Genomic DNA, 22,501 nt, shown 5'->3' with positions numbered 1-22,501 from the left:
CCCCGGCAAACTGCTGGTCTGTGAGGAATGTGCAGGCGGAGATGTTCTGTTCCCTTGATCAAAATGTGGTGTCGATGTCGGCGAGCGCTCAACACCAGCAGGTGTTTCCACCTGCCAATCACACTGGCTGTAGCGGGTAAAGAGGTGGAAGGTCTGCATCCAAAACCATGTGCGACTGCTGTCCCCACAGTCAGAGGATGAAGAGGACGTAGATGCACTTGATGGGGCAGACGGTGGTTGACCCGGCCCACTAGGCCGCATTGTAGCACAGTGAGCTTCCCACTGCAACTTGTGATTCATATCCATGTGACGGTTCATGCATGAAGTACTCAAGCTAGTGATTTTTTTGGCCTCTACTGAGATTTTGTTGACAAATCTTAGACAACATGACTTGGGTCATCCTTTGCGATGTCAAAAAATGCCCAGGCTATGCAAGGCTTAGAACCTGTGCGACCTGAAGAGCCACCACGACTTCTGGTGTGAGGCACAGTTGGGGTTGAGGATGCACTTGTTGACGTGCTTCCAGTACTCCGTCTCTGTCCAGGAAGGCACACCGTTACCTCATCGTCAGACTCGTCACTAGCATCCTCCTCCACCTCCTCTGCTGACCTCATGGACTGGTGGACTGGGGGTTGACAGTAAGTGGGGTCTACAACCTCGTCATCATCTTGTGTGTTCTCACACCCGTCGTCCTCAGAGCCAACCTCTTCCTGCCCCGACCGAAAAGTCAAGTTTTCGTTCCAATCAAGTATCTCAGTCTCATCATCATCTTCCTCATGGTCTCTACCAAACAGGAGTTACAGTTTGGGAATGAGGGTCTACATTATGCTCAGAACCTTCTTCATCTGGGCCTGGATCCGACTCACAAAGATTCTGGGCATCAGTGCAGATCGTTTCCTCGTCTGGATTCACAGAAGCTCTGGAGCAGATCTCTGATTCACAGGCTATAGTATGCGTTAACAGCTCTACAGACTCAACCATGTGTGTTACCCCATGCTCAGACGGGCAGCTGGAGACTTGGGAGCTGTGAGGAAGCAAGTGCGATTGGGGTGACAACTCTGAGGACTGGAGTAGTTGTGATGTTGAAGTTGACATGGAAAAGAGCACACTTGAACGAGCACTTGATATCAGTTCAAGCACCTGCTGTTTTTGTGCCTCATCTGGAATTTTTGGCGATGCTTGTAGCGATGGTCGTAAGAAAAGGATCATATCAGATTGTCCACGAAAAGAAGTGGACATCTTACTTTGGCTGGAAGATGGTCTTTCTTCTGCAGATGTTACTGTTGCTTGACCACCTAGCCCATGGACACAACCTTTTTTTCCCCTTTCCAACACGCCTATTCCCCTTTCCACCATCAGCAGGCCTTTTGCCACTCATTTTAGTGCTTAACTAATTGGCAACTCTGTATCTGTACTTGTTGGCACAACACCCGATGGATGAAAACCGAGCAGAACTGAGTGGCCAAACTGTGGTACTAAGCCCAAAACTATTAACTGGATTAGATGCAGTCAAAATTGAGAGACAGAGGCGGGCTACTCTGCTGACGTGCAGACACTGCTCCTAGGCCCAAAACTAATAACTGGGTTAGATGCAGTGAAAATAGACATACACAGGCAGTATAGTTTGTTTCCCAGGCGGGCTACTATGCTGACGTGCAGACACTGCTCCAAGGCCCTAAACTATTAACTGGGTTAGATGCAGTAAAAATTGAGATACACAGGCGGTGTAGCTAGCTTCACAGGCGGGCTACTCAGATGACTATCAGACAATCCCAAAAGGATTGGCTGAGCTAGATTACACCAAATGCTGTGACAAACACTTGCACAGCACTGGCACAGACCTGCCTGTCAAACAGTGCTATGAACTGCTGTAACCTACCCTGAAAGGGCTTATATTACAACTAGTCCCGACTCATCCCGATTCCCTAAACCTATCTCTCTGACAATTCGCTAAAAAAAAAAAAAAAAAACACTATTAGTCTGTATAGCGCCCACAGCAGCGGTGCCGTCTAACAGTAAGCTGCAGCAGTGAGAAAATGGTGGCGACAGGGCAAATGGCTGGTTCTTACAGGGCAAGGATATGTGACATACACAGCCAATGACACATGCCCTTGCTTGTGTGCATCACATGCACATTGCTGTGTGTGTGCACTGCTGATAGGCTTAGAGACTGCACCGCCCCACTGTAAATGCGGGGAAAAAAAAAAATGGAGACCGGCGTTTTTTCAGCACAGATCTATCCCCCGCCCACCCACTATACACTGAAACAGTCTATGAACAATGATAAACAGTTTTAACGTGCAAATCAAGTTAGGCTTTTGCTGAACGAACAGTTATCGAACAGAAACTCGAACAGCCGAATTTTAAGCAAATTGTTCGGGTTCGTCGAATGACTCGAACACCGCCCGAAGCAGCTCGAATTTGAGATTGGCTAACAGTTCAACTCAAACACCGCTCATCTCTATTCTGCAGTTTTGTCAGGAGGCGAATAATATTTGATATTTATTGGCCAGTTAGAGTATATTTTAAGATCACATGCTGATATTTAGGTTCATGGTGCTATTTAAGCATTTATCTAGTTAGGATATGATGGTCTGATGTTCTAGTATTCTTTCACGGTTTACATGTTACATGTGTGACAGGGAATACAGTACCCTGTTTTTTTCATTTTTTGTATTATAATTTTTATTAGCATATTTAAGAAAATGTATATATTCTATCATTATTTGATTGCATTGCTCCTCCTATATCGTTCTGGGTTTATGATATAATATTGCTGGATTAGAAAAAAAATTACATCCAGCAAGCGATAGATGCTACTGCGCAAGCGCCGTCGCCGACATCATTTTGCGGCAGGCACATTTTCTTTCCTCCAGCAAAATGCCGACGGCATTTGCGCGCAGTAGCATATATCGGCAAGAGATAGATGCTTCTAAGCATGCGCCGCCACCATTTTGCTGAAGTTAAATTTTTTTTGTAAGCCAACAATATTATATGCATTATGCGATGGATGCAACTGCGCAGGCACCACCGCCATTTTGCTGGATGTATGGTAATTTTTTTTTTCTAAACCAGCAATATTATACACATTATGAAAAGTAGGGGGCAGAGTATGTGAACAGAGCAATACAGGCCGTCCCCAAGCACGAGAATCTCATTTAACTGAAAACTACAAATACAGATTTAACAACCACCACAAGACTGATTTCATCAACCTCATCATTTTAATCATTATAACAGCGCCAACCTGACAAGCCCGCTTACTGAGCAAAATCCTGATGACAGGTTCACTTTAAAGGGAGGAACAAAGAGCAGTCCTTTAAAAATGATGGTTGATACGTTTACATATTCTACGCAGTCAAAAAGTAAACCAGTAAACGCACGAGAATCAAAATACCTGTATGAGGACCTTCAAAAGTCAGATGAAAGCAAATTACATAAGAAGCAAGAAATGGTACTTAACCAAATTAAGAATGTTTGCTACTATAGAAGACCCAAACAAAAGATGGTGCCTACGTATGGGCAATTTGATCATGTATCACTGCGCATGTACCCAAGGGATACTCGGTTCCTAATGATGAGCGCATTGTGAATGTGAATAAATACGACAAGCTAGTAATACATAGTAATTCCCAGAGCTGAAAATAACAATAGCAGAGCATGCACACATGCAAACCAATACAAAAAGTGACACGCTGGTACTTTGTATAATACAAGTGCATATGGGCACGACAAACTAAACAGTGCACAATAAAACAGAGTATGTATGCACACAAACAGCCATGCAAAAAGTGCATATATTGTGACAAAGTCACTGGCAAAGTGCTGGAGGGGAGGTATGCTTCACTGAGGCTATTAGCTTCAGTGATTTGAAACCCAGAAGTTTTGCTCCAGCACACTAAGTGTGGAGAGGGGTTAAGCAGCCATTTTTAAAAAGAGCTGATTTTTTTTTTTAGAACAACCACAGAGTGGGTGGGAGGTTGTTCTCGATATCTCCACCCTAGGGTGTGGTCTGGGATATACATAGCCAGCCTTTTAAGTCATTAAGTGTTCAGTGGGTCTGGAGCTGGCAGAGAAGTGGTTTTGTGTTAAACTGTAGTGAACCTGGTTGTTATATCCTGAGGGGGCAGATCCCTGCAGCTGCAGAGACCTTATACCATTTTGTTTTGTCCCAAAGGCCGTGTTTATTTTCACTTCACATTGGTTTATGCCACATGTATAATAAACCAGCAGCAGAAGATTTAAAAAGAGACAGTGTACCTGTGTCTACCTCCATTTGCAGCAGAGTGAGCCAATCTACCACAATATGTACTACCACAAAATGTTGTGTCTGCCTAATTGAGTTATATAAAGTGCCGAAAATGACACTAGAATACTGCACACTCAGGGATCAGTGTATGCAAACAAGACATTATATAGGACGTATGTAAATGCAAATAGACCAAATGAGTCACTATGCCACAAATAGTGACATGTAAATATTTGGGCACCCTTGGTCAAAATTACTGTTATTACAGGCCTGAAGTTAAAGATGATACATTTCCTTTATATTTGATGCAAAAAAATATATAAATTTAATGTTTGACATTTAAAAATAATTACGAAAGGGATGGTTAGTACCTAGTAGCACCCGTTTTTGCAAGTATCACAGCTTGTAAATGCGCTTTTTGTAGCCAATCAAGAGACCTTAATTCTTGTTTGAGGTATTTTCATTTATTTGTCCTCAGAAAGTTCTTCCAGTTCTGTAAGATTCCTGGGTCGTCTTGCATCAACTACTATTTTGAGTTCTAGCCACAGATTTTCAATGATATTCAATCAGTGGGCTGTGAGGGCCATCGTAAAACCTTCGGCTTGCGCCTTTTAAAGGTAGTCTATTGCGGATTTTGATGTGTGTTTGGGATCATTATTTATTTGTAGAAGTCAACTGTTATGAACAGGTAATTCAGAACCACAATGGACCTTGAAGTTCTGAGCACACAAAGTGACCTGACAATTACCAAAAACATAGGACGAGCTCTGAGACGTGGGAACTCTGCTGACCGCAATCCCTAATCCTATCACACCACACTAGAGGTAGCCGTGGATTGCGCCTAACGCTCCCTATGCAACTTGGCACAGCCTGAGAAACTAACTAGCCCTGAAGATAGAAAAATAAGCCTACCTTGCCTCAGAGAAATTCCCCAAAGGAAAAGGCAGCCCCCACATATAATGACTGTGAGTAAAGATGAAAATACAAACACAGATGAAATAGATTTAGCAAAGTGAGGCCCGACTTACTGAATAGACCGAGGATAGGAAAGATAGCTTTGCGGTCAACACAAAAACCTACAAAACCACGCAGAGGGGCAAAAAGACCCTCCGCATCGACTAACGGTACGGAGGTGCTCCCTCTGCGTCTCAGAGCTTCCAGCAAGCAAGAAAAACCAATATAGCAAGCTGGACAGAAAATATAGCAAACAAAAGCAACACAAGCAGAACTTGGCTTATGCAGGTTTAGACAGGCCACAGGAACGATCCAGGAGGAAGCAAGACCAATACTAGAACATTGACTGGAGGCCAGGATCAAAGCACCAGGTGGAGTTAAATAGAGCAGCACCCAACGACTTAACCTCATCACCTGAGGAAGGAAACTCAGAAGCCGCAGTACCACTCTCATCCACCAAAGGAAGCTCAGACAGAACCAGCCAAAGTACCACTCTCGACCACAGGAGGGAGCTTGGCCACAGAATTCACAACAGTCAACCTCTTTTCAACTTCAGCTTTTTAACAGATGGTGTTCTGTTTGCATCAAGAATTTGTTGAAATTTCATTTTATCCATTCTTCCCTCTACCCGTGAAATGTTCCCAGTGCCATTGGCTTCAACACAATCCCAAAGTGTGAGTGATCCACCACCATGCTTAATGGTTAGTGAGATGTTTTTTCTGAAATTCTGTGCCCTCGTTTCCCCACACATACCTTTGTTCATTGAGGCCAAAAAGTACCATTTTGAAGTGGCTGTCCCATGAACAAAAGTTCATTTTAAAATCAATAGATCTTGGTATAATAACTCCCACAATTGAATGTGTTTCAATGAAATGTTCCTGTGCCGAGATAATCTTTAGTGTAGAGCGAATATACTCGTTACCCGAGATTTCCCGAGCACGCTCGGGTGTCCTCTGAGTATTTTTTAGTGCTCGGAAATTTAGTTTTTATTGCCACAGCTGAATGATTTACATCTGTTAGCCAGCATAAGTGCATGTGGGGGTTGCCTGGTTGCTGGGGAATCCCCACATGTACTTATGCTGGCTAACAGATGTAAATCATTCAGCTGCGGCAATAAAACCAAATTTACGAGCACTAAAAAACTCTCGGAGGACACCCGAGCGTGCTCGGGAAATCTCGAGTAACGAGTATATTCGCTCTTCACTAATAATCTTATAAAATGTTCCCTAGCTGTGTACTATGTAGCACTCTGTGGCGGTATAGCATGCAATCATAAAATTTTTACTTGCATTACTGTTCAAGGAAATTAGAAAAATTGAGAATACTTAGCACATAAATTGGCTGATTCATGTGCACCCGGCAGCAGGTATTCTCAACTTTTCTAATTGTCTAGAATAGTAATACAAATCAAATTTCCTGATTGCAAGTTATAGTGCTACAGAGTGTTACTTTGTTTGTTACATATGGAAATGGCTGCTCTTAGTAGGCACCTATTCACACCAGATTTCTGTTTGGATGTCCTGGTGGTTGTGAGCGAATATACTAGTTGCTCGGGTTTTCCCCAGCACGCTCGGGTGATCTCCGAGTATTTGTTAGTGTTCGGGAGATTTGGTTTTTGTTGATTGAGCTGCTTGATTTACAGCTATTAGCCAGCCTACATGTGGGTGTTGCCTAGTTGTTAGGGAATTCCCACATGTAGTCAAGCTGTCTAATAGTCGCAAATAATCTAGCTGTGGCACGGAAAACTAAATCTCCTAACACTAACAAATACTTGGAGACCACCCGAGCAACGAGTATATTCGCTCATCACTAATACCCATCAATCCACAGGTTACCATCTAACCAGCGTCTTCCTATATGGGTAGGTTTGTACAGTGCTTGTAAAAACAAGCAGCTTAAAAAAATTGCCCTTGTTCTACCATTAGCACAATTTTTATCAATGTTCTTGTTTACAATTCTTGCCATCTCTGTGTTCTAGCCATGGTTGCCAAATGTGCTGGGCTTACAAACTTTTGAAGTGAGCTTGTAACCGCTGCAGTGAGATCTAGTGGGATTTCTGGAGCCTGAATCTCCTAATCCCGGCCACCTCTATGCAGGCCCATTGCGCGACCAATGCTGCACAGGCAAGGCTGGGCAGTAATGAGGCTCCAGAAAAGGATAGACGAGGACAGCCCTTAAAGTGCAAAATCGGTAATGAAAGTGAATTAGAAAATTGATTTTAGTGCAGCTCCTATAATAGTTTTTTTTCTTACTAACTGAGGGAACACTTTAAAATGGATCTTGACTGCTTGGATTTTTCTCTGGTTCACTCCACAGCCAGTGAAAAACTACGAAAGGGAAAATATCTGGCTATTAAAGGGTTCTGGGAACGTTTAGGGAGGTAGGTGAAGCTACACAGTATCAAGGTCACACCCTTATGTAGGTGTGATGTACCCCTTACAGGAGGTTGGGTCAGAGTAGAAATGAGTGTGCTGACTACCATATGTTATCCACACTTTTTAGAAATTATTTAAAATTGGTGATATATAATTCTATATTCGAGAGGACACTATTATAACCACCATAAAACATAACTGGTTAGATATTCTGCTGCGTTGTACCATATGTTATACAGGAGACATTTGTTACACAATTATCCAAGGTCTAAAAAAAATAAGAAGATCACAGGAACCTGCATATATGCTACAAATTAAATATTATATGTTTATACAATGTTAAAAGTATAGATGTTAAAATATTTTACAATATTTTTTTTATCTGTAAGGGTTAATACTTGTAAAGCCCAAATAGTAGAGACTGTATCAATGATAAGTACATAAAGGTACGGTAGCTAGCACATACCTAATAATGAGCTGGCTCTCCTCATACAAGCTTATATTCTGACATCTGACATAACTGGACAGACTCTTCATATCCGCCAGGACCACTCGGGATTCAGGTTTGTCCCTTTCTTTATGCATCACTTTTAATTCATCCAGCCATTTAAAGAATTTACATTGCCTGGCTTTGGAAGCATCACACGCAAAAAAGAAGCGCCCCTATTATAGACAGAAATGTGTTTTAAAATCATATGTTAAGATTTCTTCCTTGAAATGCAAATATTACCAATGAAATAATTAGAAAACACAAAAAAAACAATAGAAGCAGTTTCTCACAAGTTTGTCTAAAAAGAACATGCATATTCGGATGGGAGTTGAAGTTGCGCATGTTTTTAGATGCTAAAGACTACTGCCTATGTGTGAATATACTCTTAAGTGGAATCTTGTCACCAGATTTTTGCCCAATAATCTGCAAGCAATATAGTGCAAACAAAGCAACTGATTCTAGAAATGTGTCACTTACTGTGCTGCTTGCAGTAACTTTGATAAAAATCACTGGTTTTATCAGCAGGAGATCATCACTACAGGACTAGTAAACCTGCTGCTATGTAGTCCTCCATGTTCATGAGCTCTGTGTAACCCCGCCCACACCAATGATTGGCAGCTTTCTGTGTACTCTGTACATGGACAGAAAACTGCCTATCAGTGTTGTGGGGTTGTGGGCGGGGTTATACAGAGCTCAACATTCAAAGAACTAGTAAATCTGCTGCTAATAAAACAGGGATTTTATCAATATGACAGCATGCAGTCCTCTAAGCGACACACCACTGGAATCAAGGTCTCTGCCCTTACATTATGCTGCTCCCAGATGGGGCAGAAAAAACCTGGTGACCGATTCCCTTTAAGGGCAATGAAAACGCTCTTATTTAGGCCTTTTTCACACACGCAATCTTTGTTTTTCACAGACAGAATATGTACACATAATAATCTGTGGAGCTCTTCAAATGTCTGATTTTTCTGCAGACACCGCCCCTTCTGTCCACAAAAAAAAAAAAATCATGAGAACTTTTCTTTACTAAGTCACAGATCAAAAAACATCCATACAAGTCTATGTATCCATGAAAATCACATACAGCACATGGATGGCATCAATATGTAACCCGTGTGCTGATGGTGATTAACATTGTGATGTATAGGAGAAGCTTTACAACTCTTTTTTTTTTTTATGAAAAAATAAATTAACAACAAACAGTCGTTTTAGTGTAGAAAACTAAAACTGACCAAACATTGATGAAACTCTGAACCAACCCACTGAAGAACAACAGTCCGTGATATTACATATGATGAAAAACACAGATGTCAGCACAGGACCAAACATCCATATTTTTGGGGCAGATGGTATGTATTTGACATTTATGAAATCAAACTATTGTGTGGTTACTGAGTATTATGGCCAGTCCGCGGGGGTCAGTTTTATGAGGCTGCCTTGTTCAGGATTCAGATAGGGATTGGCATAGGTGCAATGAAGAGGATGGGTCATCAATAGGAGATAAATGGGGTCTGACACCCTGCATGCCCAGCGATTAGCAGCAATGTTCCACTGGTGTCAGACCCCAACTGATACGTCAAATTGTTTAATCTCAGACACCACTTTCAAATAGAAAACTTTTTTTTCACACATTTTACTTTATTTTTTTCACAGTGGTTCTATATTTACAGTTTACATGTTGAATGAAAGTTGGTAAAACTATTATTGGTCTATGAGACAGAGAAGATTAAACCGTATTCAATGGAAAGGAGCAAGGAGAAGAGTCAAGGAAATATTGACGAATAAAACAAAGCTTGTGTGTCTACAGATTACAGTTTCATACTTGTCATGGGTTCCCCCTGATGATTTTTTTTTTTTTAATTCCTTTTAGGGAACGTCCAGTGCTGGTGGCCGCACTTCTCCAGTAGCTAAGTAGACCACCTACATCCTCTTGCCAGCCAATAAAACTAAGTGCACAAGAAGTGGCTGTTACTTAACATCACACACAGTACCAAGCTGTCACGGGTGTGTCCGAGGCTGTGAGGCGCCCCAGGGGTTCAGTCGCCACAGAGATAATGCACCTCATCCAGAGGTGTGGGATACCACTCTCAGGTAAGGAGGGAGCACTACCCAGGACTAACACTCACATCCAACACACAACAGTTTAGTCAGGGCACCTGGGCGGGAGGAAGGACTCATGCCAGGCTGGATAGGAATGAGTGTTGGGAGTGGGTGGGGTAGGTAGAGTAGGGGAGGAGCTAATTAGGAGGGAAAGTGAAGAGGAGGGAGGAAGTGGAGCTGAACAGATGCGCAGGTCTGCAGCTCCTGACAGTCAGACAGAAGAAATGTGAAATAGAGACAGAACGAAGCTCCAGAGGCAAGAAGGGGTCCTAGGGGAAGTGCAGAAGCCACCCGTGGGGCCCACATCCAGACATGGAGAGACCAAGTCACAGTCAAGGGACTGGCCCCAACTTCGTGAGAAATTACACGTCTAGCTAAGAAACCGTAGGCTGTGGCAAGAGGCACAGCCACATCCACCCATACTTCGCCAAAAAGGCAGCCGGATAGAATCCAGGGGACTCAGAGGACATCACCTGATCAGGTTCATGGCTGCAGGCTTCGGACACTGTGGGTAAGGTGCTGGGCAGGATTAGAGGAAAGCTAGCATAGAGAGACGGCTAGAGAAAGGCATATGAACGGAGTCCTGGAAAGGTGTATTCCAATCTACCTGGGAGTTTGCTGGGCCACAGACCCAGAAGAGACAGCACACCCGGCTGGGTGCCATAAAGAACTGTGAGTAAAAAAATCTGGAAACTGCACCTTGCTGTGTCCTTTGCGTTATTCCTATCCCACCTGCCCGGCATAGCCACCACCGCCATCTTATATCCCTACACTACAGCTGCACTAACTCTGCTGCATCACCATCTGCCTTAGAGGATCTGAACTGCAGCGTCTCTTTGCCGAACACTACGGGTGGCGTAACAAACAATCCCCATTTACCACAAAAACCTTGCTTTATTATTGGACGCCCAGGACCACGGACCGAGTCACTGCTGCCGTGACCTTCCTCTTTAAGAACAGCTGTGTCGGACCCGGTACAGGAGTTCCCCACGGCCCCATGGGGCGCTCCAGCTGTAGAAGGTCTCTGTGTCTGGCATTGCAAACACCTGCTTAACCCTTCTGACTCTGACCAGTGCCAAACTTTCTCCGGCTCTAATTGACATACTTGGACCTGGGTGTTTATAGACTCCCAACTTCCGCCGTGGAAAGATTCGGACGACGCATCTGTCAAATTTCAAATTACTGCACACGTTGCGTCCGTTTCAACACTATTTACTAAACGTCCGTCGGTACGTGACACTTTACGACGGGACACTGCTGACGGAAGTGTGAAACAAGCTTTTCTACACTGTGCGTGACAATAACAGGTGCGCAAGTACAGTAACAATATACACACACCCAAAAGAAATCTTAAATACAACGGTAAATTTGTTAGGTATTTTATATTTGTTTGTACACCTACTCCACCTAATGTAAATGTATAATACATGGACAGGAACAACTTACCTTGTTGGGGCCTTCTTTTCTCACCATTACAAGCTTAGCTCGCTGCTGATGAAGGCAAATGGGAGCAGCATTATAGTTCCCAAGTGTCTCGTCTCCGCTTGAGGTATAGAAAGACATATCAACTTTGGAGAAAGCTTTGTGCAGTCTCTGTGACAGCTCGTACATGATTATATTTAAATGCTCTGCACAGAAAGAGGGAATGTGTTGTAGTGACATTTGCTAAATGAATGAGATATACAACAACTTATCTGTAATGGTGACACAAACCGCTCAAAAGTAAGAGCGACACCTGCAGATCACAATGAGGTATTACAAATGTTCACAGAGGGAAAAGCATTCTACATCGCATTTAAAGGGAATCTGTCATGAGGTTTTTGCCACCTATTCTGAAAGCAGCACGATGTGGAGACAGAAAAAAATTGTTCCAGCAATCACTTACTGGGTCGCTTGCTGCTGATTTGATAAAATCACTTTTTTCAGCAGATTATTTTTAGAGGACTAGTAACCTACTGCCAGCTAATCAAGCATATTCATGAGCTCTGTATAACCCCATTCACACTACCACATGACTCCAATCCTACCACTGACTGGCAGCAGAGCGGGCAGTTGCCCTGGGCCCCACGCTCAGAGGGGCCACTCAGAGCTACCACTAGCCTTGACTATCTGTGTGCGTAGCTGATTTAGCCAAGCTGTGCAGTAGAGCAGGGAGGCAATCTTCCTGAACTATCGCTCTTCTTTCTGCAGCCCATAGATCACATACTGCCTGCAGTCTACAGAACGGCAGGGTGACTGAGTGACCAAGATGTTGGAGCACACACAGAACGTCAGAATTCCAGAGCGGCTCGATGACATCATCGTGCCGGGACTCTGACATCCTGTGCGTGCGCTACCGGCCTCAGCCACTCCATCACCAGCAAGGCCCTTGTCAGGATTCTGGATTGGCTAGTATATAACGTTTTTATTTTAAATAAAACTTGTTTAACTCGGAGGGCAATAGTGTTGGGCGAGTGTGCGCTGATAAGGTGTTATTCGAGCATCTTTCAGTGCTCTGCTAATATGCTCGACTACCTTGTATAGATTTATTTTCAACTAGCTGAAGAGCCCGGTGTTGCCTGGGCGTAGTAAATATCTGTGGTTAGTTATAGCACCTCACTCCTCATTTTCCCCCTCACTCCTCTCATTTTCCCCCTAACACTTGTCATTTCGACCTCACATCTGTCATTTTCCGATCACGCCACTATTTTCCCTCACTCCTCATTTTGCACGCACACCATTTCATTTTCACCTCACACCTCTCATTTCCCCCTCAGTATATACATGTTTGTCATCTCCCTTATATGTAGTATACACCTGTATGTCATCTCCTGTATATAGTATATACCTGTATGTCATCTCCCCTGTATATAGTACATACCTGTATGTCATCTCCCCTGTAAATAGTATATACCTGTATGTCATCTCCCCTGTAAATAGTATATACCTGCTGTATGTCATCTCCTCCTGTATATAGTATATACCTGCTGTGTCATCTCATCCTGTATATAGTATATATGTGTGTGTGTCATCTCCCCTGTATATAGTATATACCTGTGTGTCATCTCCCCTGTATACAGTATATATATATGTGTGTGTGTCATCTCCCCTGTATATAGTATGTACCTGTATGTCATCTCCCCTGTATAAAGTATATATCTGTGTCATCTCCTCCTGTATTAGACCGCGTTCACACGTTATTTGGTCAGTATTTTTACCTCAGTATTTGTAAGGCTGGGTTCACACTGCGTTGTGTGAACCCATTTAACGGACTACGTTACACCACGGCATAACGCAGTGTAGTGCAGTCTGTTAACGCCGTCATTACTTGCAATGGCGAACGCATCGCTAGCGCACGCCCACAATGGGCGTGCGCTAGCGATGTGCCGTCATTGAGTGACGGACCCAAGACGCGGGCTGCAGCGTTTCCGGGTCAGTCACTGCTAGCGCACTGCTAGCGCAGATGGAGCTAGCAGATGTTCCATCTGCGCTAGCACAGTGCCAAAGTCGGCACTTGCGTTAGTGCAGTCCGTTTAACGATTTGTTGAACGGACTGCACAACTCAAGTGTGAACCTAGCCCAAGTTAAATTGGCAGCCTGATAAATCCCCAGCCAACAGGAAGCCCTCCCCCTGGCAGTATATATTAGCTCACACATACACATAATAGACAGGTCATGTGACTGACAGCTGCCGTATTTCCTATATGGTACATTTGTTGCTCTTGTAGTTTGTCTGCTTATTAATCAGATTTTTATTTTTGAAGGATAATACCAGACTTTGTGTTTTAGGGCGAGTTTCATGTGTCAAGTTGTGTGTGTTGAGTTGCATGTGGCGACATGCATGTAGTGACTTTTGTGAGATGAGTTTTGTGTGGCGACATGCGTGAAGCAACTTTTTGTGTGTCGAGTTGCATGTGACAGGTTAGTGAAGCAAGTTGTGTGCAGCAAGTTTTGCGCATGGCGAGTTTTGTGTGTGGTGCGTTTTGAGTATGTGCAAGTTTTGTGTGAGGCAACTTTTGCATGTGTTGCAACTTTTGTGCATGTGGTAATTTTTCCGCGTGTGCAAGTTTTGCGTGTGGCGAGTTTTCCATGAGGTGAGTTTTGCACGTGGCGAGTTTTGCATGTGGTGAATTTTGCGCGTGGCGAGTTTTGAGTGGTGACTTTGGTGTTTCGACTTTTATGTGGCGAGGTTGGTGTATGTGTGGTGAAATGTGTGCTGAGGGTGGTATATGTGTTCAAGCACGTGGTAATGTGTGGCGCATTTTGTGTGTGTGTTCATATCCCCGTGTGTGGTGAGCATCCCATGTCGGGGCCCCACCTTAGCAACTGAACGGTATATACTCTTTTGCGCCATCGCTCTCATTCTTTAAGTCCCCCTTGTTCACATCTGGCAGCTGTCAATTTGCCTCCAACACTTTTCCTTTCCCTTTTTCCCCCCATTATGTAGATAGGGGCAAAATTGTTTGGTGAATTGGAAAGCGCGGGGTTAAAATTTCGCCTCACAACATAGCCTATGACGCTCTCGGGGTCTAGACGTGCAAAATTTTGTGGCTGTAGCTGCGACGGTGCAGATGCCAATCCCGGACATACACACACATTCAGCTTTATATATTAGATATGAAAACATAGCAAGATCCAGAATAGCATAAGAGGAACATATTTAGAGAGCACTCTCCACGCAATACTAATGGTATTTATTCCTGTCCTAATTACTATTTTTTGCCTGTGTTGTCGCTCCATGGTTGCATTGTCATTCTCTGGTTTTCAATCATGATTATATTTTGTGTGATGTAATCTTACTGTATAAATGATTTTTGACTTTCTTGCCCTGTTGTTAATATAAAGAAATAAAAGGTCTTTTTGCACTTTTGTACCAACTGGGCAGTCACGATATCCTTTATTTATATACGAAGATGTACAATTGAATAGTCGTTTAAGCTCCCATAGGTTCTTTATTGCTCATTTATATATTAGATAACAGCACGGTCATCTGCTGAGATTTTCTATACCCACGACTGGGGTGTGCCACCATAGTTGTGATTAGGATTACAGGCCCACTCAGATGTTTTGTCCCCCTAGCCCACACGTGCCATTCTGAGCTGAACCCTTAGCTAGACCTCTGATTGTCAGCTTTCTGTAGTGGTATGGGTGAGGTTATATTGTGGGGTGGGCAGAGTAATACAGAGCTCAGCTGTCAGATAACTGGTTGATCTGCAGCAGGTAAAACAGATTTAAAAAAAAAAAAAAAAAAAAAAAAAAAAGACAGCAAGCAGCTCAAAAAGTTACATCACGGGAATCAGAATCTCTGCCACAACATTATGCTGCTCTCAGATAAAGTAGCAAAAAACCAGTTAGAGATTCCTTTAAAAAAAAAAAAAAAAAGTCTCTATTTCTAAACACATTGGGCATCAGAGGCTCCTCAGTCTTGGAGAAGGCGGAATTCTAACATCTGTGTGTCACGGTCTGAACCTGGACTGAGCACAGGTCTCCTGACCGAAACCTCACTGTATGTCTACGAGGCAGTCAAGTTCGAGCCAGGAGACCAGCGGCCTGTACACGTAGTACGATTCATGCTCAGACCATGACCCATGGACCTAAAAGTACGGCATTCTCTAATCTGATCTCATTTATTACTGTACATGCCATTTCTAATTACAGGGAACTTGTCACCCCCAAAATCGAAGCTGTACAGTCATGGACAATATTTTTGAGAATGACACCAAAATTATATTTTCACATGATCTGCTGCCCTCTGGTTTTTATTAGTGTTTGTCTGATGTTTATATCACATACAGAAATATAATTGCCATCATATTATGAGTACCAATAGGTTATATTGACAGTTGGAATGAGTTAATGCAGCAAGTCAATATTTGCAGTGTTGACCCTTCTTCAAGACCTCTGCAATTCTCCCTGGCATGCTCTCAATCAACTTCTGGACCAAATCCTGACTGATAGCAGTCCATTCTTGCATAATCAATGCTTGCATTTTGCCAGAATTTGTTGGTTTTTCTTTGTCCACCCGTCTCTTGATGATTGACCACAAGTTCTCAATGGGATTAAGATCTGGGGAGTTTCCAGGCCATGGACCCAAAATCTCTGTTTTGTTCCATGAGCCATTTAGTTATCACCTTTGCTTTATGGCAAGGTGCTCCATCATGCTGGAAAAGGCATTGTTGGGCGCCAAACTGCTCTTGGACGGTTGGGAGAAGTTGCTCTTGGAGGACATTCTGGTACCATTCTTTATTCATGGCTGTGTTTTTAGGCAAGACTGTGAGTGAGCCGATTCCCTTGGCTGAGAAGCAACCCCACACATGAATGGTTTCAGGATGCTTTACACTTGGCATGAGACAAGACTGGTGGTAGCGCGCACCTCTTCTTCTCCGAATAAGCTGTTTTCCAGATGTCCCAAACAATCGAAAAGGGGATTCATCAGAGAAAATGACTTTGCCCCAGTCCTCAGCAGTCCACTCCCTGTACCTTTTGCAGAATATCAGTCGGTCCCTGATGTTTTTTCTGGAGAGAAGTGGCTTCTTTGCTGCCCTCCTTGAAACCAGGCCTTGCTCAAAGAGTCTCCGCCTCACAGTGCGTGCAGAAGCACTCACACCAGCCTGCTGCCATTCCTGAGCAAGCTCGGCACTGCTGGTAGTCCGATCCCGCAGCTGAAACAGTTTTAAGATACGGTCCTGGCGCTTGCTGGTCTTTCTTGCGCACCCTGGAGCCTTTTTGACAACAATGGAAGCTCTCTCCTTGAAGTTCTTGATGATGCGATAGATTGTTGACTGAGGTGAAATCTTTGTAGCTGTGATACTCTTCCCTGTTAGGCCATTTTTGTGCAGTGCAATGATGGCTGCACGTGTTTCTTTAGAGATAACCATGGTTAACTGAAGAGAAACAATGATACCAAGCACCAGCCTCCTTTTAAAGTGTCCAGTGATGTCATTCTTACTTAATCATGACTGATTGATCGCCAGCCCTGTCCTCATCAACACCCACACCTGTGTTAATGGATCAATCACTAAAACGATGTTAGCTGCTCCTTTTAAGGCAGGACTGCAATGATGTTGAAATGTGTTTTGGGGGTTAAAGTTCATTTCCTGGGCAAATATTGACTTTGCAAGTACAGTAATTGCTGTTAAGCTGATCACTGACATTCAGGAGTATATGCAAATTGCCATTAGAAAAAATGAAGCAGTAGACTTTGGAAAAATTAATATTTGTCTCATTCTCAAAATTTTTGTCCATGACTGTAGATAAGCCCCCCATGTATCCTGAAAGATGAGAAAGAGGTTAGATTATACTCACCATGGGGCGCTGGTCCCGGTACAATGGGCATCGCGGTCCAGTCCAGCGCCTAATCGTCTTACGATAATGTCCTCTTCTTGTCTTCACACGCTGCGGCTCCGGCGCAGGCGTATTTTGTCTGCGCAGGCGCCGGGAAAGGTCAGAGTCCCAGAACCTGCGCACTGCAGTACTTTGCTCTGCCCTCAACAGGGCAAACAAAGTACGCCTGCGCCGGAGCCGCAGCGTGAAGACAAGAAGAGGACGTCATCGTAAGAAGATGGGAGGCCCCAGACCCGGGACGCCCATTGGACCAGGACCGCCCCCCCCCCCCCCCCCCCCCCAGGTGAGTATAATCTAACCTCTTTTTCTTATCTTTCAGGTTACATTGGGGGCTTATCTACAGCATTACAGAATGCTGTAGATAAGCCCCTGATACTGGTGGGCTTAGCTCACCTTCGATTTTGGGGGTGACAGGTTCCCTTTAACACGCTGTTACAGAAGAACTCCTGTTTATTTTATTTCCTAAACTTGTGTAAATGTTAGCGTGGTTTAAAGAAGCCAACCCATCAATATTTCTATCCTCTTAATCTACTGGAATAATCATATTAATATAATCATATTATATAGCACTGTGCGCTTACAATTGCTCATTTTGCCTTTCTATCCAGCTAATCTTTTCTATTAGTTCTATGAATATTAAGTGATTAAAAACTGACTAGCTGAATCTTTCCCAGCTTTGTGTAGCAATAGGAGTTCAAGAAAAACTCTTAGGGTATGTGCACACGTACAGGTTTTTTCGCGCTAAAAATGCTATAAAAACTCATTAAAAACGCATACATTATGCATTCTATCATTTAGAATGCATTCTGCATGTTTTGTGCACATGGATGCGTTTTTTCCGCGAAAAAAACGCATCGCGGTAAAAAAAATGAGCATGTTCATTATTTTTGCGGATTTTCTGTGTTTTTCCTGCAATTCTATGCATTTGGGGAAAAACGCACAAAAAAACGCGTCAAAATCGCGGTAAAAACGCATGCGGATTTCTGGCAGAAATGTACGGTTTTTGTCAGGAAAATTTCTGCAAGAAATCCTGACGTGTGCACATACCCTAACACACACCCTGGTTTACTTAGGAAAATTACTGCCAACTATAGGAGGAGTAGAACTGAATATTGTTTCAGCAAAAAGCATTATATGTACGAAACCCCCATAGTTTTGAAAATCTCTGCTTGTAGTCATTTAATGGGAGTCTTCACAATGTCCATAAGATGGAGGACAGTTTATTACACCACATATCTCTGATAACTGTAATGATACTTGTGTCAGTCACGTCTCTGATCAAACAAAAAGTAGCCATTGTAGCGCTATGGCAAACATGAAATCTGAAAACTTGAATTGCACTACTGAATTTTTCATATTTTTAGTGCAGAAAGCTTAGCCCATAAATTGGCCAATTCATGTATAAAAAAAAAACACTGAAAAAAAAGGCAGAGATGCTTACTAGCGATGAGCGAATATACTCGTTGCTCGGGTTTTCCAGAGAACGCTCAGGTGGTCTCTGAGTTTTTGTGAGTGCTCGGAGATTAGTTTTTGTTGACACACTGCATGATTTACAGCTGCTAGCCAGCCTGAGTACATGTGGGGGTTGCTAGGGAATCCCCACATGTAATCAAGCTGTCTAGTAGCCGCAAATCATGCAGCTGTGGCAAGGAAATCTAAATCTCCGAGCAGACACATACTCTGAGACCACCCTAGCGTGCTCTAGAACAGAGGTCCCCAACTCCAGTCCTCAAGGCCCACCAACAGGTCATGTTTTCAGGATTTCCTTTCCATTGCACAGGTGATGCACTTATTACCTGGGCAAGACTAAGGAAATCCTGAAAACATGACCTGTTGGTGGGCCTTGAGGACTGGAGTTGGGGACCTCTGCTCTAGAAAACCCGAGCAACGAGTATATTGCTCATCACTAATGCTTACCTACCCAGGGCCCAAAACAAATGCACTATCAGGATGCAGTGGACCCAAGTAATTATGGCAACAACACAGGTGCAGCAATACCAATAGAACAATCACTCTCAGCCTACCAAACCATGGAGGGGGAGATTGTTTAGTATACTAGTACACACCAAAAAATCTCCAGTTTTTTTCTTTCAGTGAGTTTTTTGATGTTTAGTGGTAGGACCCGTGACGTGGGTTGCGAGCTTACGTATTGTGGCCATAATATTAACTAATACCTTACATGTAATGATATGTTTTTGTGCACTTTATTTTTCAGGGTGCAGTTGGGCCCAGATGGCTCTATAATTGTGGCCTCTGTTCACACAGGATGCATTTGGGAGGCACTGGGAAGCCCACCTGATCTAAAAGTATGGGCGTTGGTAATAGGCTGTAAGCCGGATGCTCTGCAATACTTGTGTGAATTATACCGCACACAGATTGGAGATTTTTTTGTGTGCACTAGTATACTAAACAATCACCCCCTCCATGGCTTGGTAGGCTGAGAGTGATTATTCTATTGGTATTGCTGAACCTGTGTTGCCATAATTACTTTGGTCCACTGCATCCTGAGTGCATTTGTTTTGGGCTCTGGGCAGGCAAGCATCTCTGCCTTTTTTCAGTGATTTATGAGGATATATTTTTTATTTCAGTGAGTTTTTACCAATTCATGTGTACCTGGCAGCCATGTTAAGATGATTCTTGTTGCCAGGACCTAATGCCAATCCACTCTTAGACTGAAGTCTAAATCTCTATGGGAACATAATGTGAATCCTCTCTTGGACTGAAGTCTCTATCTCTGTGGAGGGGTAGGATTCTGCTGCAATTAAAAACACCTGAGGCTAAGGGGCAGAGTGCTCAGTCAGAAGGCTAATACAAATATATAAAAAAAAAAAAAACTGACCGTCACATCCAAACAAATAAGTCTGAACAGGTGCTTACCTAGAGTCACCAACTCATACAATCAAACAAAAAGTAGCACACTGTAGCAAACATAAAATATGAAAATTAAATTGCACTACTGCACTAGAACATAAAATATTGAGAATGCTGAGCAAATAAATTGGTCAATTCATGTGACGGTCGGTCTTTTGTTGTACGTCACATCTCTGATAACTCATAATACGTGCACACGTATGTCCGTCACATCTCTGATAACTAATGATATGTGCACACGTGTGTCCATTACATGACCTGGGCAAATATGTACTGTATTCACTTGATATAACAAAAAGTTTTGCTTTATGACAACAAGAAGAGATCCTGGAAAACATGAGGAACTGATGTAAAAAGCATATTACAGCATTTCCCCTCATGCGATAGCTTTATTTTCTGTAATGAGAATATTCTTTTTAACAAATGACTGACAATGAATGCATATATGTATTCAGCTTATACTCAGAACCTCTGGGCTGAAAAATATATAAATGAGAAAACCTTCTCCCACCTGCAAGGCACGCACTAAAAACCTGCTTATAATGTGCCGAGGACTTGAATAAAACTGGAATATGTATTTCTCTTTTAGGGATGGATGATGAAGGCAGAACAGTCTGCCTACATGGAAAGCCAAGTTCACCGGTCAGCATAACCTAGGGTTAATAAAATGGGATAGATGATCAGGATAGATAGAAATAATATCCACACATTAATTGTCGCATATGAGAAGCGGCTGCTATTACAATGAAACATATAAGACTAGTATTATTTATCAATACACCCAACAGCCATAACAATACAGCCACTGACAGGTTAAAGGGACACTGTCACCTGAATTTGGAGGGAACAATCTTCAGCCATGGAGGCGGGGTTTTTGGGTGTTTGATTCACCCTTTCCTTACCCGCTGGCTGCATGCTGACTGCAATATTGGATTGAAGTTCATTCTCTGTCCTCCGTAGTACACGCCTGCGCAAGGCAAGATTGCACCTTGTGCAGGCATGTACTACGGAGGACAGAGAATTAACTTCAATCCAATATTGCAGCCAGCATGCAGCCAGCGGGTAAGGAAAGGGTGAATCAAACACCCAAAAACCCCGCCTCCATGGCTGAAGATTGTTCCTTCCAAATTCAGGTGACAGTGTCCCTTTAAGTACTATTGATTTTATTGTGACAATGGCACGTCAAGGGGTGGCATATATTCGGTAGCAAGAGAAGAGTCAGGTGAAGTTGATGTGTTGAAAGCGGAAAATATGCAAGTTTGAGAAGTACCAAATTGTGATGGATAGATGACTTGTTTAGAGTATTATGAAAACCATAAGTCTTGTGGCATGTTCCTCGTGTGTAATAGTTAGAACCTATCAAAAGTGGCCATAGTGTACTTTTTTTTTTACCCCTGTCCAATTTCAAAAGCAACTACCAATGTGCATGTAAGCATCAGAACTAGACAATGGTGCAATAAAAAGGCGGACTAGCTTGAGGATTAATGAGGTTTTTCTTTGCATCATGCAGATGGCCAGGTGAATGTGCGTCACTTACTTGGGGAAGGAATACCACCAGACTGCACCATGGGCATAGCATCTATCAGATGTACTTTCACAGCATACAGTAACTAAAGGATCTGCTGCCAATATATTGACACCTTCTGAGGGTCTATAGAGTCTATGCCTCGACACACGAGAGCTACATTGGTGGCAAGTTTTATTGTTAATTGGTAGAGATTATACATTCAGATATATTACACATACTATATATACACACACACACACACACACTTGTTTCACACGAAACCCCCAAAATAGGCCACAAAAAATAGCCACCTTTCCAAAATTGTGGGTAAACAACTTTGTTTCAAGCAAGTGATGCTCATTTAAACTCACCTGTGGCAAGTAAAATGTGTGGGCAATATGAAAATATCGCACCTGAATCCAGAGAAAATTAGAAGTTGCATCAATGCCTTGTTTGTCTGTGTGCCAAACTAAGCATGGAGAACAGAAAGAGGAGGAGAGAACTGTCTGAGGACCCGAGAATCAAAGTTATAAAAAAAAAAAAAAAATGAATAAGCAACAATCTTAACGTAGTGCACTCTGTCAGAAAGCTGGGTTTGGGTCCCAGGTCATGGTTCTTCCAGCAGAACA

The 22,501-nt window shown here is 43.0% G+C and overlaps 1 protein-coding gene across 1 annotated transcript in view; it reads right to left on the bottom strand.

Moving 5' to 3' along the window:
- Window positions 1–22,501, bottom strand: part of ZGRF1 (zinc finger GRF-type containing 1) — a 149,851-nt gene that overhangs the window by 46,061 nt on the left and 81,289 nt on the right. The window contains exons 11-13 of the mRNA XM_069743830.1: window positions 20,877–21,018; window positions 11,618–11,799; window positions 8,045–8,241 (exon numbers count right to left, since the gene is read on the bottom strand). Of these exons, the coding sequence (XP_069599931.1) occupies window positions 8,045–8,241; window positions 11,618–11,799; window positions 20,877–21,018 (521 nt within the window). The remainder of the gene's footprint in view (window positions 1–8,044; window positions 8,242–11,617; window positions 11,800–20,876; window positions 21,019–22,501) is intronic.

This window comes from Ranitomeya imitator, chromosome 1 (assembly GCF_032444005.1).
Source record: "Ranitomeya imitator isolate aRanImi1 chromosome 1, aRanImi1.pri, whole genome shotgun sequence".
Taxonomy (NCBI): domain Eukaryota; kingdom Metazoa; phylum Chordata; class Amphibia; order Anura; family Dendrobatidae; genus Ranitomeya; species Ranitomeya imitator.
This window is presented reverse-complemented; position numbering and strand designations above follow the sequence as displayed.